We start from the raw sequence: 26,926 nt of genomic DNA on the forward strand, positions 1-26,926 counted from the left end.
CATTTATAAATCAGTTACACTTAATTATCTCTTCATGCACCGGCAGTTTAATCTGCTTCTTTTGTACAATAGAAATAACATATGTGTCCACCATAATAAATTATTCCGGTTAACATTAATCTTTAAATATTAATTATAATTTCCTGATGTCTTTACTTAGATTATGACTGTCATATTAAATGAAATACACCACACATTGTCATCCACCTTGTTGTAAGTAGATTGAACCCCACTTCCATTACCATGAGTATCTGTAACCAGGAGGTTTTGAGTCCAGGTCCAGGTCCCCACAGTGCAACCCGAGAAAACTTCGAGATACCGGAACATACAGTTTTAATGAGTCAGATTTTTCATGTCTGGGTTTAAGCTGCGGAAACTTAACTTCCCCCAAGTCCCTAAAACCGATAGATTCCATAGATTATGGATATATGCTTATATTGTAGACATGTGTTATTTAAATATATATATCAGTTTGTCATAATATGTTATTGTAAACAGTAGAGTCCAAAGGTGTGAGACCAGAATGTGAAGATGTTTAAAATTAATGCGAAATTAGGAAAAACATATATAAACATATAGAATTTTTACATTTATGTTGTTTTAACAAACCTGCACATATAGATTAAATATATATTATTAACAGATGCAACATGTCATATATATCATACAGATATTCTTTTTATATATGTACATATACAAAAAAATTATTATATATATTTCATATATGTTGTAAATTATATCTTTATACCTAGATATATATATATATATATATATATATATATATATATATATATATATATATATATATATATATGTGTGTGTGTGTGTGTGTGTGTGTGTGTGTGTGTGTGTGTGTGATAATAATATGTAGCCTGATAGGTGACATATACATGTCATATATGTAATGTCTGTATTCCCAAACAGAAACCTGAAGATGTGGCCTCATTGGTGGTTATGGTCCTGGTCAAGATTTGGTGATCTCTCAAATCTTAATAATTATTATTAAAAAATGAAATATATTGACAGATGTCAATATAGAACATGTAATGTAAATAAACTTATGTCAGAAAATCCTAATGACCTTTTGAAGAGGTTCCTGTATTAATGCACAGGATGTAGAGCTCTGGTCTGTTATCTGTGGGTCTGACTTGTAGTCCAGCAGTAATACACACAAGCATACACAGAAACACAAAAACACACAAGACAGACGTAGGTCACATGAACACATTTATTTGTCTTGCATAGTGGTAACTGAATCAATCTCTAAAATCCACTATTATTATGTTGATCTAAAGAAATAATGAATGAGACTAATCATCACACAGGCTACTGATAAACAAAGCAGATGATGGACGAGTGGAACATCAAAGAAACAATAAAAGAGTGAGAGCAGGAGGGAGAGAGGAGCAGGTTTCATAGTGTCTGGTTTGTGTGATTGTATTTTAACTGTACAAAACCTAAGTGATCACAAGAACAGATACAAATGCTTGAGATTGTGCAACATTTTCAGATGATGGTGTGGAGATTAGGTTGTGCATAGGAGAGCCAAAGCAGTGTCCAAGCGGGTCCAATCGACACTTTTTGTCCCGCGGCGCCACATCTGATCAAACTGTCCTGGTCCAGAGTGGAGCGTCCCCTCCACAGGGCTCCACTGTACCTCCCCTCTGTTAGCCTGGGCTAACCTGCTCCCAGTCTGCAGTCTGTAGCTTCTGAAAATTCACCTCAATGATTTAAAATTTATTTTTCACTGTATATATTTGTCATGACCATATGGAATATTTCCTGAAATCTACATTCTCTGTTTATATGTACAAGGTTTTATCAGTGTAGTTGTCCCCTTTAGTTAGCTAATAGTGAGCAGGCACATTGTCATATCAAGAGTAATATTATTACTCTGCTGTGCTTTTTTTTTTTACATTTTAAAGTTTTAATATTGGACCAAAGTGACTGCCCTTCTTTTCAGAACTATATTACAGTCTTTTTTATTTTCGTATATTCACTCAATTGGACAAAATAAAGATTAAGCTGCACGCATAAGATTAGGTTACTGTGGTTAACATTAGATTGACTTTATCTGGGCAGGATTAAGATGAAGGTTTGGGTATAAGGTCCACACAGTCTCTGCTCCTTTATGTACATGTTCAGTAGTGTTTTAAATAAGGGATTTCCAGTGGTTCTGGCCTGCTTTAGACACTGTCTCCCAGAACACATTTAGAAATTAGTGCCCCATCACATCTGGTTATAAAACCTATAAAATAAGGAGTCACACTGCATCTCTAAAGCTGCTGTACAGAGGTTGATGCTGACTGGATGTCACACGTACCTAATATTGTGAACACATGCTGTGTTGGCAGCTGTCTTTGTTACGATTAACCACCCCCCTGCTGAGTGTCTGCAGTTCATACACAGTTTCCTGCTGCAGCACCAGTGAACTAGGCTGAACTCACTGCTGAACCTGAAGCCACTGCTTTCCACAGTCTCATTTGCTGAAGTAAAATGACATTGTGGCACAGTGAGGGTTAAAGTGTGAAGCTAATGCTGCGTGACAACTACATGACTGACACTGACATTGATAAGAGAACAACACAAAGCTGTGACGGTATGCAAACCCTGAGAACCTGAGGATTCACACATCAAAACATCCTCTAAACAGAAAAAAAAAACGAGAGAAGAACAAAAACAGAACAAAACAAAAATCTGGCCATATTGTACAGGTTTTTTTTCACCTTCTCATAAATTGTCTATTTATGAAAAGGCACAATTTTTTTTTTTTTTTAATATAATGGGATATTAACAACAACACACAGCTCCACATCCCTCTTATAAAAATGCAATAAATTAGTTTTAACTGACAACAAAAAATCTAGATAGAGTGAGTGATGGTTGGGAACAAAGATAAATAAATATCATGTCCATCACCACACACTCACTCTGCACTCTCTGTGCAAGCAGTCAGTTGTGCATGCAGTCAAATGTGCGTTTGAATGTGTCATATGTTAAAGCTGATGCACAACTGACCTGATAAAAGGAGACACACTAGGTAAGATTAAACAGAGGCATCAGCGACGCCTGTAGAGGTCACTGTTACACTACCTTTACAATACAGTCAGCACCCATGCAATGAAAATCAGGCAGACACACACTCTCTGTATCTCCCTGCAGTACATGAGCATGTGCTGTTAGAACAGTACAGTGTGTGGAGTCACATGAACTGAGGGGCCACCTCCTTCAGTGGGCGTCACAGGTGACTGAAGGCCAGGACGAGGAACACGCTCCTCCTCCTTCAACCACTCGGTCATATTTCAGTAGTTTTGTCCATCTTTACTATTGGCTCTGATAAAATATTCCCCAAGTGAAATGCTGAGGATATCACAACAACAAAGTCAAGAAACGCATCCAGTCACATGATCAGACAGGCCAACAGTTTATCCAGATTATTTCAGTCACTTTGTTTGGAGGTAAAACTAAAAGTGAAGTGTCACTAATCATCTTTTATTGTAGAGGAGAACTGTAGTCACACAGCTGCAGTAAAGGGGGTAGTGAGACTGTATCTCATGTATGTTTACTCCTGAATAGCCACATGTGAAGGTGGGGTGAAAAGTCTGCCAGTCTCCCTGATCTCTCTCCAGGAACTCTGTGTCTTGTTGTTGCTCCAAGCAGTCCTCCAACCTGATCAACCAACAACCTTCTGATATGATCCCTAACAGTATCTCCTAAAATAGCGTCCCTATGGCAGCAGGTGTACCGGACATCAGTTGTCATGGTTACAATAATAAACACGCAACTTTATTATTGCCATGGTTACTATAATAAGGGTCATGGGTTAGGTTTAGGAAAAGATGGTGATTTGGGTTAAAATAAGTACTTCCTCAAAATTAGATGATCTTTGTTGTCATGGTTACAATAATAATGAACGGTCATGGATAATAGAAACAACATAAACTGCTACTTTCACATGGGAATTGTACACGGCTCTCCTGTGTCATATTCCTGTGTTTTGTTGACTCATCCATCCACCGCCAAACTTGGTTACAATAATTGTTGGATGCAGCCCCCTGCCCCATTTAAATGAGACAGGTACTTTGTTAGAATGTGTAAGTACAGTGGTGGGTCTGATCTATGATGGATGTTATATTCTTGCAGTTTACTTTCATTTTCTGTTCCATATGCGTTTGTTTCTGATCTGTCTGATAGTCTGAATGCTGACGTTTCTTGACCTGTGGTCATCTTTGTATTGAAGTCACTGTGTTCTTAACTATTAACTTGGAAAGTGCAGTATTGTTATTGACAGACTTGATGGTCAATACTACAAAATAAGACCCAAGCTGTAATAAACCTCCATTAATAAGACACTAGTCTCACAGAGACCAAAACAGATGGGGTGTTTGGGTGCTCTTTGTCAATCTGATTCTTCCTGCTCTGCTGATATTACTGGATTTAGGAGGGCTGCCCGAACACACCATTCAATCAGTGACTAGTCAGTTTTTTTTGTGAAGAAGGTCACGTTCGTTAGTTTCATTTGGACTGGGTTAAGCCTCATGAACCTGTCAACATATTCACCACAGAAACACATAACACTGAAGGAGGAGCCCCTGATCTGGGACACAGGTAGAGTGTGCTGACCCACACATGAGTGATCAGTGAACTTGCCCACTGTCCCTGTGCGCTCTTTCTGTGTTTATATATCTACTCATTTCACCTGCCTCCTTATGAGACTCAGGTGTCTCATTTAGTTTAGGATTTTTCTCACTCTAAAGAGCAGTGAATACAACAGCCTTGACATTACTATTATGTTCCCTTTTCATTTTCAAGACTCTGCCTTCGTTTCAGGTATTATGGAAAAAGGAGAGAAAGAAATAAAAATAAAAATAAAATAATAGAAAGATACATAAATGAGAATCTATGGTTGAAGCACTGGGACAAATATCAGTGTTCAGGATACGGAAGATGCTCTTGTACCAACAGAATTATAAGAGTGAGACGTTTTGTCCTGTATCGTGTGCTTGCATTTGATCTGGGTCCCATTACAAGAACATAATACCTGGACAGAGAGAATGACGAGCATAATGATTGATCAGTGATTTTTCAAGTCTTGTAAAATATAAATTTTCAAAAGTTGCTTAGACAAATATAAAAAATATTTTTTCCCTCCACCTTCTGTCTTCCCTTGGTGTAATTAGTCCATCACAAGGAATAGGCCTAAATAGCAAGCAATAGGAAACTGTAAATTATACCTGTTGAGCTGTACACAAAAATTCTCCAGGAAGGTCGTAAATATTCTCATTCACTCAAGGCTTTGTTTATGCTCACATCTGAGCCCTAAAATATCAATCACTTGTCACTGTTTTTCTCTGGAGCATATTATTCTTCAAAGAACAAGTCAGCAACAACTGACATGAGACCATTGTTCAGATAGAACCCAGACCACGGGCGTGTGCTTCTGACTTCCCTCAATGCCCATTAATAACGTCACAACGTGACAACACTGCAGAGATACCTGGTTGCTGACAGCAGTGCTTGCCAAAAAAAGAGACAAGAGTCCAAAAGTCTTGTGGGATACAACAAGTGCATCTCTCCAGAAAAGCTGCACAACTCTTAATGCTTTAAAGTGTTCCCACTGTGTCTTTGTCAACAGGTGCACCACAGGTATTAGCTGTTACAGTGTATTCTGGGTAGCTGCTGTCTTCCATCCCATCAAGCTTTTCCCCAACTCATCTATTTGGCGTCCCTGGCTGTTAACCTCTCTCTGCTTTTGGGCTTACATGCTTGTTTCACAGGGTGGTGTAATGCTTCCATCCAGGACAATGTGGTTTTCTCTTTTCTCTCCGCTCTGCTCTGCTTCATCTCCTCCTCCTCCTTCCTCCCCTCCTGCCATACTTACTAGCTCCTGGGTGCAGTTGAGCGGGCTGGCTTTAGACAGTGGGCTCAGACTGCTGCCTGAGCCAACAACAGACCTCTCCATGTGATTCCTCCCCTGGTGGCTTAAGCCTGTGAGCTGCCCTTCACCTTCTAAGCTCCTGGCTGCTGAGCCCTCACCTCCCCCCTGGGAGTTACCTGGATTGACAGATTGCTGGGCCAGGGACGGAGACTGCAGGATTGCCAGCGGAGACTTAGCTTCCTGTGTTGCAGAGCTCGGAGTTGGAGAAAACCTGGAAACTATATCGTCAGAGAGTAGTTGAGCAAGTTTAGCTGAGCCACCAGAGGCCGGGGTTGCCACAGGTGTCATCACTGCCATAAGCACATCATCTTGGGATCCAATGAAATCAACCTTGAGGGCTCTTGCCTTTTGAGGGCTGCTATAATCTTGCAAGGTGCTGCAGATGCTGCCATAGGTCACTCCAAGGCTTTCCGCACTCTGTGGCATCAAACCCATATCTCCAGCCCCACTTCCTCTGGGGCTGGACACAAACTCATACAAACCCTCTTTGATGATTGTCACTGGCTGGATGCTGTCAGGGCCCCTGTTCACCTCCATGGTGCTGATCTGACTTAGATCCAAGGGAGGGGGGATACGCTGGTGTCTAGCAGCAGTTTGACCTTCAGCACTCAGAAGAAGAGAGCTTGTGTCTCCTCTGTCCACTGGAAAATCATCATCCACCTTAGAGAATTTCCCAGTAATGCTGACCTCAGGTGAAGTTTGCTGGGGTTGTGTTGAGGTCAATGTTTTCATCTCTAGCTGTTCCTCAGTATTTTTTTCTTGCTGTTCCTGGATGGTTGCTCCCTTGTAAGCATCTTCCAGCCTCTTCACGTTGAGGTGTTGAAGGGTGGTTTTGTTTGCTGACAACTTGACCCGTTCAGGAGAGCCCAGCTGAACCACTTCATGGTAATGAGAGTGTTGAGACCTGCCTGGGCTACTCACCTCTGCATTGGAGTAGTGTTTGTGGTAGCTCCAGCGGCTGGGTGACAGGTGATTATCCACAGGACACTTACTGTCCTCTCTCTTTTCCACCAGCACATCTGTAAGCTCCATACTACGTGCAAAAGCATCCTTTAGGTTAATAGAAATAATGCTTCCACTCCGCTTGGCTCTTTCAAGAGCTTCCCTCCTCTTGATGGCCTTCTCCTGCCTCTTCTGCTCTCGGTAGAACTCAGAGAAGTTGTTGACGATGATTGGGATAGGAAGGGCGATGACCAACACACCTGCTATGCAGCATAGCCCTCCTACAATCTTGCCCAGCAGGGTCTGAGGGTAGATGTCTCCGTAACCCACGGTGGTCATGGTAATTGTAGCCCACCAGAAGGAGGCAGGGATACTGGTGAATTTGGTGGCATCCTCGTCCTTCTCAGCAAAGAATACCAAACTAGAGAAGATCATGATGCCCATGGCTAAGAAGAGGATCAGCAGACCAAGCTCGTTGTAGCTCCTTCGCAAAGTGAAGCCTAAAGACTGGAGTCCTGTTGAGTGCCTCGCCAGCTTCAGGATCCTCAGAATCCTCATAATTCGGAAGATCTGGACCACACGGCGTACGTTCTGGAACTGCATCACGCTCTTGTTGGACTCAGTTAGGCAGAGGGTCACATAGTAAGGCAGTATAGCCAGCAAATCAATGATGTTGAGTGGTGCTTTGATGAAATTCCACTTGTTGGGTGCTGAGAGAAGGCGCAGCATGTACTCCATGGTGAACCAGGCAATGCAGACAGCTTCCACATGGGCTAGGCTGGGGTTGTCATTGAACTGGCCAAATTCATCCACCACCTGCAGCTCTGGCAGGGTGTTGAGAGACAATGAGATGGTGGAAATGATGATGAATAGGATGGAGATCATGGCCAGGACCTGCAGAGAAAGACAAGATCATGGGTTACTGCATTAGTATCACTGTATCTCTATGCAGCAAGTTGGCCCCGTTATAGTTTTTAGCCACCCTAGCTGCAAGGCTTTGGGGATGACACTGCCAGCTGGTCTGTCTGCAACTTTGGTTCACGTTGAAATACCTCCACAATTATGAAATGGTTTGTCATGTTCTCCAGAGGATGAACCCTAATGACTGACTAATGGTCCCCTGACTTTTCCTCTAATGGAACCATGCAGGTGAGATGATCCTTTTACTTGTCACCTTTTTCAGTTATCCAACATATAATCTTACTGGATGGATTAGCACAAAATGATGCACTGGTGAACCCTTCTGTTTTATTTTTATAATTAAGTGAATCCAAATCCATAATTACAATAATAAATGGATTTTATTACATAGCTGATTAATAATAATTTGATGTTGTTTGAGTTATACAATATCTCTATTTCATCATCACTACTATTTGAACTAACACTCAAAGCTGCCATTACATCCATAACATGAGCCATATTTTTATACTACATATAAGGACATGATGAGGGGTTTAAGTCAATAGGATTATTGTAGTGTTTCTCTGTTTATTGACTTTTTCTCCAACAGGCCTGCAAAGCCTGCAGAGGTGATGAGCTGCAGCATAGTTCACTGTCTGCTGGGACTATAATGTACACTTTCTTCAAACAAGGATTTAAGACCAGGACTCGCTGGAGCTGCCCCCTCACCCCAACCTTCATGTGAAGGTGAAGCCATTCAGAACACACATGACAAAACTTATTCACATCAATCAGACAAAAATTCTAAAGCAATGTCCATGGCTTCTGGTATTTGCAGTGTTCCTTACACTCCACTGTGCACATTTATTAGATTCAATCAGTAACACACTGATTTGGCTCAGGAGCCTTAACAGTGGGACCTTTGTCCTGAGGGCAGCACTGGAAGAAAGGTCAGCAAAGGTCACTTTTTGACCAATACTCCTGAGAGGATTTAGCTCTGAAAGCTGTGTCATGTTATGTAAAGTGACAGTTTTCCCCCTAAACCTCTTCTATTGATTACCTTTGACTACAAAGCAGAATGAACAGCTAACCCCAACACTGACACCATCCTCAATGGGCAAGATTTTCATGAAAAATACTTACAGCTAAAGCTTTACTTGCTCTGCCATATGTTCTTCTTTAATGGTAAGACCAGTCACCATTAATGCTGTACATATTTGCCTAATGATTGTTAACCATGACCCATGGTTACATTTTATAATTTTATTATTTTTATGCAACATCTAGTGGCCATATCACGGCATGGTAAAAGGAGGAGGAAGCTGGTGTGGATGGATGTTCCCGCAGATGTGGATCCACATCTATAATCAGAAGAACTCAGAGCCTTTATTTAAGTACAGGTATCAATACAACAATATAAAAAGTATGAAAATTAAAAGCATCAAAAGGTACCAACGTGTAGACAACATGTTATTATTGTATTTGCTAGAGGTGGAGATACTTTTAACTACTTCATTTACAGTTATGTAGTTTTGTCCAGTGGGTCCCAACCAAGGGGACGGGCCCCTCCAAAGGGCCACCAGATAAATCTAGGACGTCATGAGATGATTAATGATATATGAAGAAGATTAACTATTGAATAGTTTAATCTCTTTAGGCTTTAACAGTCAAATAAAACCACCTCTGAGGTTGATACTGTATTCTATAAGTGTATCATACGTTTTTAAATGTAGAATATGTAAAGTAGTAACTTCAGCTTTCAGATAAATGTAATGGAGTGAAAAGTATAATGTTTTCCTCAGACATGTAAATACAATTATGAAGTTGGATGAAAAGGAAACACTGAAATACAGTACAAGTACCTCCAAACTGTAATGAAATTCTGTGCTTAATTAAATGTACTTAGTTACTTTCCACCACCACCATTTTTACCCATAATCCACTGGAAAGAATTGGTGACCAGGACAAGCAGACAGTCAAGACTAAATATTACATTTGGGTAGTAAAATGTGAACAGACTGAGTTATTTTTTGCCCCTGCATATTTAAATTCACAGGAGATGTGTGAAAATCTGACCCCCCTGCCCCTGTTCAGTAGCCCCATTTCTCACCTAGAAAATAGACAGAGGGGATTCAACACAACTATCTACAATCTCTGCTCAAAAACGTTACCAAGGAACTCTAATGTCAGAGCCAAGTCAGGTAGCTGAAGCATGTGTGGTCTGAGTCTCTCTGCAGCCCTTGCTAGGACATTTCAGGATAATTGTAATAGGATTGTGTTGCTATCTATAGAAAGGATAGAGAGAGGTTAGAAGTGGTTACTCATTCTTTCCTCCCCCAACAGGAAGAATCAGGCAATTATTGGACACCCCCAAGACAAGCTTTACACCAAAATAAATGAATAAATGAATAAACAAACAGGCAGGTGAGAAATTAAAGGACATACCAACATGAAGTGTCTTAGTGAGGAGGTGTTATTCTACCACATGCAGCCAGAACAGCTTCAATGAGATCTGGTGACTGCGAAAACCATAGCCAATGATTTGCACCAATAACAAGAGCATTGCCTGTATCAAATTCAAAATAACTTGTCTAATTTATGTGGCTGATATCATAATCACTGAGATGGTATGCTTCAGTGAATGGTATTTTTAAAAACATGTTCATCAGTTTTATGCAATTTATCTTAACTGATGTATATATACTATACTCTATAGACTATAGACTATAGACTATATTTGACAGATATTGACATATCAGTACTGACAGACAGGTCTGGTTATATGAGACTACAGTTTGACTAATGTTATGATTTTTTTGCCAGGACAGTGTAAGCCAATTGCTGTTTGTCTGGCTTTCACCAAGAGGCTCAGCAATGTTAGCATAGCTAAATCTGTGGTTTGATAATGCTAACAATTAATGAACTAAGATGCGTTGCCACAACTGACAGGATAGTTTCCATTGCAGCTTCCATCGTAGTTTAAACCTAAACTAACATCAGTTATAAACAGGTGAGCAGTGATATGAGTAACGTTAGACTGGAGATAATTCACATAAACCTGCAAAGTAACAGCTTTTAAAGACCAGACGTGTCTGTGTTGTGTTCTGAACCAGTCATTTGTTGATGTTAGTGTACTCCGTTTCTAAGCTAATGTTAGCTAGTGTCGTAAACTGAGAGGCACCAAGGCAAGGCAGCAGAGAGCGAGCATAAACATCACATACTTTGTGTTTTCTCAGAGGCGCATGTGACACTAAGTTACCAACATTTTTTAATCTTATTATTTATTTTTCTCTCTGGTGTTTGTGCAGCGAAAACCACGAGACCTAGACACATGAAACTTCTTCTTGACACGGTGATTTTCACAAAACTGAACATTAGGTCTTTACAACGTTCAGTTAAAGGTTCCATATGAGTAATAATTGCTTGTTTTGTCAGATTATCAGAAAAAGTTGAAATTTGATGCAGTGACACATAGCAGCATTTTCTAACTTTTGTCAAATTATTGCTTTTTATAACTCAGTCAATTGGGCTGCCAGCAGCTAATCAAAATTCAACAGCTTGTAATTTCCTCATGAATGTACAAAACAGCAGCCAGCCTCAAAAGTGGCAGTACAACAAAGATGTTTACATTTAAACCTGTGTGTCACAAATTACTTGATCTGGATTCAAAATGCCTTTGTGTTCTACTTTCCTGTGATAGACTTTTATCAGTCACCCTTACTTTTAACCTTCCTGCCATTTCAAACTGTCTGTCAGATTCTTCTGAAATCAGTGTGAATCATCAGCACACCATTCTTGCCAAAACCTGTTCAAGAAAATTTATTACATCAAACTAGTTTAAAGAAATATACAAATACATCATAACATCATTCCTTGAACTGAGAAAAATAGTTACTTTTCTGAAAAGAAATAATCAGTCTATCAAACTTTGGGTGTGTCATCATAAAGATGCTTTGTGGAGCTGGTGGTTAGCCCCACTTCCACACGTGGAAGTCAGAAGTCCCCAGGTTGAATCTCCATATAGGTTTGGACTCCAGAACCTCTGGTAGAATCCACCCTCCTGTGTCGGTGACATTACCACAGCCAGCTTTTGTTGCTTTTGAAAAGCGTATGATAGTTTCAAATATAGGCAGTTACCCAAGTTGTTGCTCCTTATCCCATTTGGTTCCGGTGACTGAAATGACCAGGGACTTCAAAATCTCTCAATTGCATCAAAAAGTACATGTTTAACACGAGTAGCAATAAAAAAACAAGTCACAAGCATCTCAGTGCTCATTGTCTGCTTGAACTGGTCTGCTCTGATCATTTCTGCCAGTTATTTAATCTTTGTATCGCTACTTTTTTATTGTGCTATGACAACTGTCCCTAAGGCTCAAAAGAGTTCCTGTGGAATTATGTGATGGAGGGATTGCTTGCTTCCGGTGAGGGGCCGTCTGGCCTATCAGAGTCATGTCAAAGGACACCGAGCATTACAGCATTACGCAGTGTACAGTGTTCCTGCTGCTTAATAATCCTCATTCAGACCGAGCGACTTGGTTTCAGACAAAACTCTGTTTTTAGACAAAACTGCAAAGACAAGCAAGAAAAAGAAAACTGAGAGACAAAGAGAAAGATGAGAGAAAGACGAAAGAGAAGATAGATGGAAAGAGAGACAGGACAAAGGGAGGTAGAGGGCAGGTGTATCAAAGTGTGTCCACCCTGCAGCGTCTTAATGGCTTAATGGCTGCCAAATGCTGTGACCTTGGCACCCAGGGCAGATTTAAAGCAGTACCAGGAACACACAAGCTGCTTTAGAAGCTGTACAGTGGAGGAAGAATTAATGGAGGCTCCACATTTAGGATTCAGCTGATCAATAACACTTTGTATCACAGCGAGTTGCTAACAAAGAAATGAACTGGACCCTGAAAAACATCTTGTCACAGTGAAACTGTGGCAGAGTTAATGATACTTTCACACATTGTTGTGTGAGTACGAAGAAAAACTACCACTTTCTAATGACTTGTTTGGCCCTGTGACCTTTCCTCCCTGAACTGAATGACTGGATATCTATGAAATGTGTTTTAGAAACTCATGGTTCCCAGAGGATGAATCCTAATGTTTTGAAGACAAGACAGGACCATGATGACTCCTTGATTTAATTATTTGGTTTTACCTCTACTGTATATGTCACTGATGAGATACAATATCTACCTCTGAATCATAGACTACTACTATCATCCGACAAAGAGGGGGGTGGTGAACGTGTCCCTGCCAGCTTCAACTTTTTTCAAGATATTTTTTGGGCATGTCACACATTTATTTGACAGGATAGTGTAGAGAAAATGAAGGGGGAGAAAGAGGTAATGACATACAGGAAAGAGTCCGAACTGGGGTCTTGCCTGCTCAGAGCATATGTGCCCACCTGGTATGTTCCCTGTGCTATCGGGTCACCTCACCAAGGTCACAATTAATCCATTTAAACCTATAAAAGTCATGACGCTCAGTTTGATTCTGCACCTTTCAAACAAAAACTTCACAATTCATTCAGAGAGACTTCGGACAGATGGTAAAGAAGCAAATGAGAGAAACAGAAAAAAACAAGACTGGATGAAGAAGTGGATGAAGTGACTGGGCAGAGAAACCCAAGCCCTGATCAATATGTGGAGGTATTTCTGGAACAACAGGCGCAGGATCTGTTGGACAGCTGCTGCTGCTGCAGAGGTCAACACAGTGGATTTATGAAGCCGCTGCTTTCTGCAGTCCTATTGTTGTCATCTGCTGTTACACTGAGGTCACACTAATGTTCACTTATTCATCCTGTAACTAATCCAGATGTTCTGCTTTCACTGCTGACATTAGGAGCACATTGTTAAAAGTGAAATGTTCCCTCAGTACAAGTTGTAATTGTGGATATTCACTACCAGGATATTAAGCACCAAAATCGACAAACCCCAAATCAAATCTCCTCCCTGCTCCCTGTTGATGCTGCTGTGCAAATGTCCGAGGCACGGGCTGTGTTTTTTTTTACAAGCCAGCATGTGGGCATGGCCGGTAATGTTCTAACATTATGATGATGGCTGGATAACTTCCGCCATAACACAGTGCACACACACACACACACACACACACACATACACACACACTGATGCCCTCATACTTTTCAAACATGCTTGATATTTTCATTGTTGGCGCTGTGTTGTTCTACCTGTGTGATGACTTATTTTCACACTGCACCAAACAGTGTGGATGACAACTCTGCGTATCTATAGGATCTGAAAGCCATCATGGTATTCAGCTTTGCTTTTTTGCACAACAAAACATACACATGCTCACACAAAGATAAAGACAGAGAGGGAAGAGGCACAGAGAATAAAGACAGAAAGAGTCAGAATTATAGTAATTACTCCATAGAGAAGCCTCTGGCTGGTCTGTGTGACACGCTGAGCTGTAATTAGCCAAACATGCTATGTTATTAGCCATCCGGGCAGGGTGATCACTACAACACCTACAATGAACCACAACGGAAGGACAACTGTGGAGCTTCTGGTTTAATGTCGCCAATTTTTTTGTGATCTTTGTGATCATGTTGTACTCCAAAGATAAATCAAAATATTTTAGAGAATAATAAACAAGATTTTTACTTTATCAAAACAGGGTGAAGCTACACTACTGTCTTGCATAAAATGCTCACACACATTTTGAACACAATCCCCAAACCCACACACTTCCTGAGATTTCCATGTTCTGAAAGATGGAGGATGGTGCCACAGTCAAACCTACAATTAAGATCAATTCTTTCTCAAGCTGACGAGGAAAACAAAAACACAGCAAATCATACATTATCAGTCACTTAAAAGTTTCTTAACAAACACACAATACATCAGTCGGATGAACAAAATCCTTCTACAAATGAATCAGGGAGGGGAATTTCTCTCCATTTTTCCACAAAAATGGTCAGGTAGTTAGGATGCTTTCAAATTTCGCTAACCACCTACCTTTTCTGCATAAACCACAACAACTGAGTGCATTGTGAAATAAAATCTCAACAAAGCAGCTCTTAGTGAAATTAGTCCCAAAAATTTTTATAATTAACATAACGACAATTTTTCATGAAAGCAGCTACTTTTTAAAAATCAGTAATTTCATTCATTTTCAACATTAAAATATAAGGGGCCAATAGTGGCATATGCTGAAATTAACAGCAACATTTGTGAACTTTGTCACATTTAGCCTACTTAAATCTAAATTTTAAATGTAAATTGAAATTAAATTCACACCTCATAGGCTACTGGTCAAACAGGTTGCATCTAATCACTAATTTAATGACTAATTTAATGCACCACCCACCGACCACAGCAAGTGTCCAAAATCAAACACACCTGTCGTGGTACATGACCAGCAGGTGTTGGCTAAATGCTACATGCTAAAATACTGATGGTGGATCCTTCAGCTGTGACTTCTACATCCATTTCTTCCATCAGTAAGGCGTTCACCACGTTTCTCCTGTTCCTCATGATCCTTGATGTGACTGCAGTGAGTTCTTATCCACTTATTTGGTTTTTGTAGAGCTTTCAGCTAAATCTCATGTTTTTCATCAACAGATCGAGTTTTACTACTAGTCAGTGTCACTGAGAGGAGATCTGTGTTGCAAGATCTCACGAGAGTGTGAGTCTGAGACAGAGAGGGGTCTGAATAAAGTTCATTTTCTCCTGATCTGTCGGCTGAAAAATGACATTTTGATGTCAGAATGTTCTGAAGATCTATGGCTTGTGAAAAATTGATCCAATATTTATTTCTGTGACCACAGGGAGAAAGAATCTGTCATAATCTGTGATCACATTCACTTCTCCCATAGGAATGGACTCAGACCTGCCGCTCATCTCCAAAGGGGTGGGGAGGTGGAGAAACCAACGTGACACATTTACAGGAAATAATGAGAATTAAACGTCTCCTTTCTGTCTCTGTTAAAACTAGAGAAGAGAACAACAGAAGAGAACAAAAACATGTGTTAAAGACCCTGACCCCAGTGTCAAACACATGCAGCTGCCTTATGTCATGCTGCTGTGATGCTGCTGTGATACAGCTGTGATACAGTTGTGATGCTGCTGTGATACAGCTGTGATGTTGAGTCACGGCAGCAGTGACTTGTCTGCAGGAAACTACATTCACAAGACTGAGAGAAATATTGTTTCAAAAGCTCAGTCATAATGAATGTGCAGGTAGCTACAGTAGTGAGCTCGCTCCTCTGATAAAAATAAACCAGCCACACAGTAATAACATTAACATTAATCAGCTGCGGGAAATATCACTGGTGTCTCTCTAAACCTAAGACAAAAGCAGAGAGACAGCCCGGCAGCTTGTATTGTGTGGTCCCCTCACAGACAGACACACAGGCCAATAAAAGATTTACAGATGACAGGATGAACTTTGCTGTAGATGGCGAACCACTTTGGATCAGCCTCTTTCCTGCTGGAGAGATAAATCACGCTCAGTTGAATTAAAGCGTTCAGTATTGGAAAGCAACAGTACATTAGTGAATACACAACATTCTTCTGCTGCTCTGAAGGCACAGCGCCAAAAAACTGGACCTGAGCAGCCACTTACTGCTGCCTGTGAAAACATGCTGCCTGAGCACTGCTGACTGAGACACACACACACACACACACACACAAAAACACACAACCAGTGACTTCCATCATGTCCTGAATTTCAGGAAGAATGAGATTATATTTTGACTACCGTGCTCATGCTCCAGGTTAATAAAAATAAGTCACTGGGGTAACTTGTTTTTCATGAACCACACCACCTGTTGTGGCTTAGAACGGATGCACAGGGTTATACACCTGGGAAACTACAGCAGAGAATTTTAAAAGTATTGTAATTTTTTTTACTAAAACTGATTTTGGATTTGCAGCCTCATCTCATCACAACATCACCACAGTGACATCAGGCCAACCACAGGTGACAGGGTGTAGCCTGCTTGGGAAAAGCTTAGTAAAACTCACTGGTAAATGCAAATGGAGATGGTCAAGTCTGAAATGAGCTGAACAGAAGTCACAGGTCTCTAATATTACTCTCCTTGTTAAGGCTCTGCATCATCTATTGGCCTCCTGACAGCCAATGACTGTGCAGTGTGTCCTCCACATGTTTATGTCTTGTAGCTGCTAGCTGAGCGACAGAATGACTGCTTGGTGTTGTGTTAATAAAGTTAAAACAAAAACAAAAAGGTTGGATGGTAGGTCCAGGTGGGTGGGGCTTGCGGCAGTGACTGCTTTGTTGTGACATCACAAAGTTCCAGAAGTCCTGACGGCTGGTTTTAAGGCTCAGTTTCTGAATACAGGCTGTGTGCATTTCTCTGTGGACTGAGGCTTTGATACTTTCACAGTATTAATATAGAATAATAAATAAACAAGTGAGTTAGGCAGTCTAATCTAATCTCATAATTTAACTGTATCATATAAAGTACTTATGTGGAGATATAAATGAAAGCAAACACACTGGAAAATCTGTTATAATCATCCAGTGTTTATATAATAATAAAACAATACTAGTGAAGCAGGAGGAAGTTTAAAAAAACCTAATGAACATTTTTTATAGAATGTCCCTTTAATAACTTTAATATTCATCATCATTCGAACTGATGTATCAACAGTTAAGATCATGTGGTTCAGCTTGTTCACATGCTGACCTCAGGCTCAGTGTAGAGTCTCTCTGTTCCTACACCTCAATCATGAAGAAGTTGGTTAGAAGTTATACAAAAATAAAAGAAATCTAAAAAACACTGTGGAACCAGATTAAATTTTATCACAGATTAAATTTGATTTAATCTGGAGCCACATTCTTGAATGCCAGGCAGCTCCCTCCACTGTTAAGTCACTCTCTATGGTGATTGGTGAATTTACTGCTATAATCTAAAAAAATATACATATAATATGTACAATAATTATATGCACACATTTTACTACGAAGAATCAATTTAATTTAAATAGAAATATGAGACTCAGATCTGCTTCATTAAGAGCAGATCTAGTGAAGACCACAGAACCTCTCACAAGCCGCCGACTGTGAGAGGAGATGTCATGTTTGTGAACAGAGAAACTCTCCACACAAACTTTCCCCTGTGAGCTGCAGAAAATCTATTTTCACCTCTGGCAAAGAGCAGCCCACAGGAAAACATCCTGAAAGACTGGGGCCACGAGCGGAGGGAGCGTCAGACTCTTCTGTCAGCTATGGACCAGTGGTTCATCAGAGAAACTCTGTGTGTGTGTGTTTGTGTGTGTGCTCTGGGTAAACAAGTGCTCCCTGCAGCACAGTTATACAGCATGAGCCTCAAGAAACTCAGGATTTTCCCAAACCCCAGGAAACGTCTCTCTCCCGGTGTTCCCTCCTCCCTCCCTGCAGCAGGTCGGACAGTGGACAGGACAGAATATCCAACCTGCCAACAGTTAGTCTATTTGCAGCAGCAGCAGTCCTGGTAAAAGCCCCAAAGGAGATTAAGCCATACTCCTAAGTCATACTCTGTGTGTGTGTGTGTGTGTGTGTTTGTGTGTGTGTGTGTCGACTATGAACAGGTGACCATGCATGAAGATGTGCTGTCATAACTCACTGTTGCCTCCACCCAAACTCAGGGTTTGAATTTTATTTTAAAGAAAAGTTTGTGGAGGATGAGACATGTTGTGCTGTGTTGTGTTGTGTTATAATGTTGTTCTGAAAAAATGTGGAATTGAAAAATTTTTAAGTGAAGTATTAAATACATTTGACCTGAGAAGAAACTGAAATTAAACAATCTAATTTGTGTGTGTGTGTGTCCGTATCACTACAAAAGATAGGGCAAGGGGACATGTAAAAAATGTAATCAGAGCCAAAACTAAGAAGATTACACAGATTATGTAAAGTGTATGAAACTAATCTCTATTATTGAAGCATTTAATGCTCATATCATCCAATAAAACTCAAAACTATTATGGATCATTGTCCATCTCGGCTGTGTGTGTGTGTGTGTGTGTGTGTGTGTGTGTGCCCGCTGCCCCCGTGTTTTCCAAAAGTAGCACTGATCTGTACATGTCACCGGGAAGGGGCGCTCTGATTGGTTAAGAGCTGAGCTGCATCACTGCCGCCACAGAGTGACACACGGCGTGACGGTGTGAGTGCAGTGTTGCCTAAGCAGCTTCCCTCCTGCTGACACTACGGTTCCAGCGTGGTCACATGAGGCTCTCGCTGTATTTATAGAGCCATGAACATCTGTAAACTTTTATCATGAGAAACAAGGTTCACGTCATTCACTATATTACATCATACATGTCAGGGAAGACTGGGGGCAGTTGCAAGTCTTATTTCTCCAATCAGAACCATGCTAAAGTGATGACACTCATACTGCACATGCTCAGTTAGACAGAGGCCACGTTCAACATCTGCTGCTGCATTCACTTAAAAAGTTGTTTTGGAGGAATAAAAGTCATTTTTTTGAGAGTTTGAATCATTGTTGTGTTGTCTTGGTTAGCGTGTGTCAAAGTCAGTGTGTGATGCACATGATGGTCTTTCATCGCTGACAGGGTCAAGATGGTTGCAACAAATTGTTGTAACTGTCCCCAAGTTAAACAACCAGATCACAACAGACACACAATAGTGTGTTTCAACATTTTTAGTTCAAAATAGACAAAATCTGCAGCTGATTTTGTCTCAACAGATGAACAATAATTGTTCTTTTTCAAACAAACAAGGTTTTATGGGAATGATTTTGTCAGCCTTTCATGGTCTGATGATATATTTACCTGTTCATCATACACAATAAAATAGATAAATAAGCCAATTTTGACTGAAGGTAGGTTCTATGTTCTACAGAGAGGCTCTGAGCCTCAGCAACTCAGCAACTGAGTGATCCAATAAAAATAATTCAGATTTCAGGTAAACACTCAGAGAAACCAAATCCTGCAAAGTTGGATGGTGGGTCCAGGTAGGTGGGGCAATGACTGCTTTGTTGTGACATCACAAAGTTCCAGAAGTCCTGACGGCTGGTTTTAAGGCTCAGTTTCTGAATACAGGCTGTGTGCATTTCTCTGTGGACTGAGGCTTTGATACTTTTACAGTATTAATATAGAACCTAGACCTGCTTTAGAATCACAAACACATGGACATCTACCTTTAGACTGGATGGAACTTAAAATGGAATTTAAAATGTTCAGGTGTGAGTGATACCTGAACCATTCAAGTTGATCTGATTGGAACTGCACTATAGCTTCTACACCTCCACCCTCCACCTCAGAGAGCAGTCAGGTTGTGTCTGTATATGTGTTTTTAAGGTGTAGTATAGCATAGAGCAAAAGGATGTTTGTTATATTTTCACTCACTCACAACGTTCAATCACATTCATGCATGTGCTTCCTTTGACTCTGAACATGCAGGTTGAATGGGAGGCGCCTTGAACAGGCTGCGAAAAAAGATCCTTCAAACAGCACAGCTTTCTCCACTAAAATCTAATGAACGAATGAATGAATGAATGAATCAATCAATCAATCAATCGATCAATCAATCAACCAACTCCTTTCTTCTGACTGATGGACCCACAGAGAAATCAGACCACAACTGTGTCACACAGATTGCAAACTTTGGATCTAGTTGTGTTGGTTCAGTCATCTCAGCCTCTCTTTCTGCTGCTGACAGGCCTCTCAGACTGGACTGGACCACTCTCAGTCCATCAGCTGGAAACACGATCAGGGGACTTCTCCTCTTTATACTCTTGCTTTTGCTCTTATATCTGTTTTTATTCTTTACATGACAGTTCTTTAGTCTCTAGTCTCTAGTCTCTAATGTCTAATCTCTAGTCTTTATTCTCTAGTCTTTAGTCTCTAGTCTCTAATCTTTAGTCTCAAGTCATAAGTCTCTAGTCTTAAGTCTTTATTCTCTAATCTCTAGTCTTTATTCTCTAGTCTCTGGTCTTTAGTCTCTAGTCTTTAGTCTCTAGTCTTTATTTTCTACTCTTTAGTCTTTAGTCTCTAGTCTCTAGTCTCTAGTCTTTAGTCTCTAGTCTTGATCACATTTTGACTCACATCAGTCTCCTGGACCTGCAGGTGCATCTGTTTCACCTGTTTTGCATGAAGGACATACAATGTCCTGCACTGAGCATTTAGATATAAATGAGTGTAATTGACTGAGAGACCTCCTCTCCTCCTCTCCTCCTCTCATCTCCTCTATCCTCTCTTCTCCTCTCCCTCTCTCATCTCCTCTCCTCTCCTCTCTTCTCTCTCCTCTCTCCTCTCTCCTCTCCCCCTCTTATCTCCTCTCTTCTCTTCTCTCTCCTCTCTCCTTTCCTCCTTTCCTCTCCTCCTCTCATCTCTCCTCTCCCTCTCTCATCTCCTCTCCTCTCCTCTCCTCTCCCCCTCTTATCTCCTCTCTTCTCTTCTCTCTCCTCTCTCCTTTCCTCCTCTCCTCTCTTCCTCTCCTTTCTCCTCTCTCCTCTCCTCTCCTCTCCTCACTGTGGTGAACAGTCAGATGACATATTTATGACAGTGTGTGCTACTCCACAAAGCTTAGAGAAACATTTGACAGACATTGTGGAGCGTGACGAACACACATACAAACACACACAAACACACACACACAGATTATCTCAGTGGAAATCCATACTTATTCATACAGAGAATAAAAGATGCCATCTTTTCATCTGAGCACCAAGTCTTTACTCTCACAATAATCCTCCAACTGATCCCAAAATATGGACACAAAACTTAACTCTGTCTGTTACAGAAACACAGTGTGTTCCTTTTTGTAGGATATAATATGAAGAACACACACACACACACACACACACACACATACACCTGTGTCTATAAACGCTAATGTCTAAGTGGGAATAGGCCAAAGTGCACTGTCACTCTTTGTTGGATTAAACTATTATCACACAATTAAAGTGATGTTTCACCCAAATGACCAAAAACCTCGACATAATCCACAGAGCTGACTGTCAGCGTTTCTCACTGTGTTGTGTGGATTATCCAGTGCAACGGGGGCACCAAACTAAATTCCATTCATCTCCATTGTATTGGACAGAAGGCAGAGATATCTGCATGGATAAATACTGCTACTGGAAAATGAAATGCGGTGTATTTTGTTTTTGTTTGTTTTGCAAAAGATAAAACCTTCACTGGCTTTCCACCAGGACAGTCCAATACAGGAGAGGATGCAGTGAGCTCTCCTCCCCCTCCTCCTCCTCCTCTATGCTCTGCAGGTGAAGGAGGGTTGTGGCCCTTACAGCTTTCTAAAGGCCTCTGATGTTTGTACATGGATCTGCATGAGGCTGCTAATCACAGAGCATGAGGAGGAAACAGATCAGAGCTCAAAGGGTGTCTCAGACTCATTTCAAGGAACGACTGGGGCTGAATACTAATACTCAGAGTATTACACTGTGGGTTCAACACAACACATAACGAAATCCTGCTTACTGGTGGGAAATCAGTAAGTCTAGTTGTGTCTCATCGTTGCTGCTACTATACTTTTTTCCAAACAGCAGTGTAGAAATGCAGGCATGGTTTTACTTTATCAAAGCACAGAGGAAAATATAATATTTATATCAAAAGTAAAAGTTCTCATAATGCAGAATGGTATGCTGTTGAATACTGAAATAAAATTTTGTCAGCTCCAAATAAAGTTAAAACAAAGTGGCGTGAAATTTTTAATGAAACTTTTTAACAGTTTCATTACAATATTTGTAACAGTCCAATGTTTGTGAACTTTTAAATGTTAAATGTTAAATCTAAATATTAAGTCTAAATGTCAAATCTCTAAATGTTAAATCTAACTCTAAATGTTAAATGTTGAATCTAGATGTTAAATCAAAATGTTTGTAACTACAAATATTTCAGTAATATCCAAATTCACTTGTAATGTGATGTTAATGTTAAATCTAAACATTAAATCTAAATGTTAAATGTTAAATCAAAATGTTAAATCTAAATCTAAAGTGTTAAATCTAAACCTAAATATTAAATTAGAAACTAAATGCTAAATCTAACTGTTAAATCTAAATGTTAAATCTTGAAACTAAATATTAAATACTGAATGTTAAATCTAAATCTAAATCTAAATGGTACTTCCACTGACTGACATTTGCATATTAGCTAAATATATTAGCTAACTATATCAGCGAAGTTTCACCAACATTTAAATTTAACATTTAACATTTAGATTAAAATTTTTACATGTTGATTTAATATTTAAAATTAAGGTTAAGATTTAAGTAAATATGACAAAGTTTGGAAATGTTACTGTAAATCTGGTAAAAATATTACTGGAACACATTTTAACAACATACTTTTGTTCATTTCAAAATACTGTGTCATAGTTTACAAGCTGATTGTATGTTTTGGGTTAATTTTTTAAATCTGCAAAGTATGAAAAAATACAAGTCAAGTCCAATTACCTCAAAACTGCGTTTAAATACTGTACATGAGCAAATGCATTGGGAGACTTTCCTCCAATGTAAAATAAATGTAAATTGCATTAGTCACATTCTCCCTATGTATCAAGCTTCACAAACACTGCATCCCACATTTCCCATAATGCAATTCGAGAGTAAACTCCACACCTCCACTTTGTAATGTTCATGTTATAACGCTGTAGTCAAATCTCACTGATGACATCACTATGACATCACCAGGGTCAGACTTTAGAGAGCTCCTCTGGAGACACAGTCAACCTGGTTCACAAATCTAAATTCTTACAGCAGAGAATGATAGAGTGGGATTCTACTGTAAGTAGAACCTTCTTTTACTAATATGTGCAGCGTGTGTGCAGCTGTTGTTACCTTGGCAGCCACAGAGGAGCTGGGTTTCTCCAGCAGGTCCCAGAGCTTCTGTCTCTTGTCGGGGCAGCAGCCCAGGTCCTCCTCCTCCCCCTCCTTCTCCCTCAGCGTCTCCGCCTCCCTCCTCAGCTCCTCGTTCATCTGCTCCTTCTTCTGGTGGTACCGTGCCTGGCAACATGACTCCAGGTAGATTTCATCGATACCCCAGTAGTCCAGTTCCTGGCCGAAGGACAGAGCACACATCTCCTCCATCATGTGCAGCTTCCCCGTTCGGTAGAAGTTGAGGATGGAGGAGAAGGCCACCGGGTGCCGGTCGAAGAAGTACTCGTTCTCAGTGAGGCTGTAGTCATCGCAAATCTCCAGCAATGACTCGTGTGTGTTGCAGTCTCTTAGCCGCCCCAGACGGGTTCTGGGGAGCCGGTCCAGTGTTCTCCACAGCACTTCATGTGTGAGACCTCCGACGTTGAGCCTCACCCGCCGGGATCGGGCCTTGACACGGATGATGTCAATGGGCTCAGGTGGGAGCACAGGAGCTGCTGTGGGCCGGGTGGGGCCTTTGGACACTCTGTCTGTCATGTCTGTTCTGTGTGCTGCTGTCTCACTGTGGAGGAGGGTCAAAATGTGGTTGTGGTGGTGGTGTGTGAGAGTCTGGAGCTCGTGAGGCTCAGTGAGTTGATGATGGTGGTGGTTGGTCCAGGAAAGGTTGCCCAGGTCCAGCAAGCTGACCCGGCTGTGTTCAGACCACCAAACTCTGGGTTTGATACATGGCTGGAAAAACAAGACATCACACATGACACAGGTGCGACCAGAGTGAATGATGAATCCTCCTCAGTCACCACCACATGTTTGTGATGATCAACCTCTCTAAAAATAATGAGCAACAGCCTAAAAAACATCCCTGTGTCCTTCTGGCTGGATTAACCTGCTGGGGCCTCCAGGAACAAATGAATAGCTGGATCCTCATTAATCCTCAACCAGAATTTTCTCATTTCAAATTAAGGTTCCAATTTAATTAGCACAACAGCTGACACACAGGAAGCCTGGAGCTCTCATGGACATCTGGAGCAGTGGGTCTCAAACTTTTCAGGACCCGAAACTGACACAAACTTGACCACAGACCCTCGCGCAGGTTAATCCAGCCATGCCTACTGAAGGGAGCCAGGAGGTGGGTGGCACTGGACAGGCTAAATCTGCTAATCTACATGGCATCATTAGTGTCATGAGTGCACAGATTATTATATTATTCCGATGTTTGTAATCTGTAAATACGTCATAAATAAACTGTAGGTGACTGGAACAGAAAAGTGTGTTTAGAATGTCTAACAATAAAAATCTGTCTTCCAGCCGCCTGTTTTAAAAGTGTCCTGTTTTTCAGTGTTAGATATTTCCCGTCAGACTTTATGATGTTGGTTGAGTGAGCAGCAGAGTTTAACACCAAATCAACTCATCAGCAAATCTGAGCAGATGTTTATGTAACTGTCCAGAATTCTGGTATTGTAACTGGAGAGAATCACTGATATAAATCAGTGAATATTGAAGCATCCTCCAGCTGATTTTCTCATGTAATGAAAACAAGTTTTCACTCAGTCCAGACAATGAATGGAATCAAACTGCTTTCTTCTCAGAAGCTTTTCTCCTGTTGGTCTATTAAGGCTTATGTTGCCATTTGAAGTCCTCTGACTGCGGGGCCTTTATCTGATTGTGTAATGGAGTTCCACAAATCCCAGTAGTGGCATTAGGCTTCGTCTCCCCTGGCTCAGGTCTGCCTTAGTTAATTATAGACCGTCTATCTCCTTCTGGGACACTCATAGGACACATGGCTAAGTCAGGAACCAAGCTGCTACGTCACTACTAAAAATCAGTCTTATCCAGACCTTCACTCCCAAAATAAATCATTTCACATCAACATTTATTCTAATAAACAGACTGCACACTTTATGTCTTCAGCTTATTAAACCAAGAGCCACTTAATTTTCACCAATAATTGTGTAACAGGAGACATATTCTTTATAAAACCAGACCAGAGACAGGTTGAATCCTGGACCCAGACTCCAGAGTCTTTTATTTCTTATCTTATTATTGATGAGACTTAACCCAAGGTAAAGTTTAAACGGTAGAATACAAGGTGGACAGAAGGAAAACCTGGACCAGTACAGACCACTTTCAGCAGCAGCACCACTGTTCCTCACACCCACAGTTTAAACCCATGAGGAGTCCGCACCTACCTCGGTGCAAACTGCTGCTATTCCGGAAACGCCGAACTCTTGCCGGTCCAGGAGGTCCCACCATAGCACCCAGTTAGTTACCCCAGCTGCTTCGCCTCCCCTCCGGCCGCGGATTCACGAAGCCCCCGAGAGCACCACCCAGACCGCTGGAGATCCGCATCTTAGCCGAAAAGAGTCAGTGCAGGAGGGGAAGAGTCCCGGGAGTAGTCGGCGGGAGCGCCATGAGGAGACACACAGCAGGTACAGAGAGAGGAGAGTGAAGCGGCTGGCCCGGAGAGATACCGGCACCGAGGAGGAGCGAATAAACGGATAGGGAGGGCGGGGGGGTAATTGGATTGAGTCGCAGCACCAAGGACAGCTCCAGATCAACAGCTTGTTTCCACCTGAACTCCTGCTGGCCTCCTCCCCAGTCACACGCTCCTCTTTTCTTTTCTCTTTTCTTTTCTTTTCTTTTCAGAGGGGGCGGAGTCAGAGCAGAAATCATCACATTTCACTCATGTAACAGACTCTACTGTGACTGTATCTAGTTTCTTTTGTTCCATAATAACTGAATGAATGAAGGAAAGATTAAAGGACGTTTTTCTTCCTGTTGATTTAACTTTGTATTAACATGTGTCACATACTGAACAGCAGCTGAACCAAGACCTGCATTGATCAATAATATCATGATACATTAAAAAAACAACTCTTACATATGTCCTGATTGACAGGTTTCTCAGCCAGTGACAGTCAATCAGTCAGCCCCGCCCCTTTCTCTGAGCCCGACCCCGCCTTTAAGCCTAAGGGGAGATTGTATAAGTATAAATGTACACCCACATGAAAACATCCCCAGAACAGAGCAGGTGCTGGTCTGTTTGATGACTTATTGATCACTTATTAATGATCACATTCAGACAGTTAATGGATCAGTAGGTCTCTTCTCTTCTCTGATCGAAGGTGGAGAACAGGTGAATGTGACTGAGTGATGTCACACTGCCTTCCTCTACTGCCACTCAGTGGCAGTAGAGGAAGTGCCACTTTATTAGGTACACTTGTTCAACTGCTTGTTAATGCAAATATCTAATCAGCCAATCACATGGCAGCAACTCAATGCATTTAGACCTATAGACATGGTCAAGACGACCTGCTGAAGTTCACACCAAG

General features: G+C 41.0%; 1 protein-coding gene across 1 annotated transcript; it reads right to left on the bottom strand.

Moving 5' to 3' along the window:
• Nucleotides 1-1,210: 1,210 nt before the first annotated feature.
• LOC139629167 (potassium voltage-gated channel subfamily B member 2-like) lies at nucleotides 1,211-26,086 on the bottom strand. Its single transcript, XM_071491612.1, has 3 exons — nucleotides 25,784-26,086; nucleotides 23,562-24,326; nucleotides 1,211-7,774 (listed from the first exon to the last, which is right to left on the bottom strand). The coding sequence occupies exons 2-3, from the start codon at nucleotides 24,132-24,134 to the stop codon at nucleotides 5,759-5,761; spliced, it is 2,589 nt and encodes an 862-aa protein (XP_071347713.1). The 5' UTR covers nucleotides 24,135-24,326; nucleotides 25,784-26,086; the 3' UTR covers nucleotides 1,211-5,758.
• Between the last annotated feature and the right edge of the window lie 840 nt (nucleotides 26,087-26,926).

Source organism: Trachinotus anak, unplaced genomic scaffold (genome assembly GCF_046630095.1).
Source record: "Trachinotus anak isolate AG129_WGS33_773 ecotype Australia unplaced genomic scaffold, CSIRO_AGI_Tana_v1 ptg000012l, whole genome shotgun sequence".
Lineage (NCBI taxonomy): Eukaryota > Metazoa > Chordata > Actinopteri > Carangiformes > Carangidae > Trachinotus > Trachinotus anak.

Bases quoted from the DNA above. Each gene is read 5' to 3' on its own strand.
- LOC139629167 (XM_071491612.1), bottom strand. From the start codon at position 24,134: ATGACAGACAGAGTGTCCAAAGGCCCCACCCGGCCCACAGCAGCTCCT. The intron at 7,775-23,561 runs GTAACAACAGCT...CTTTCTCTGCAG, and splicing joins GCTCCTCTGTGGCTGCCAAG to GTCCTGGCCATGATCTCCAT.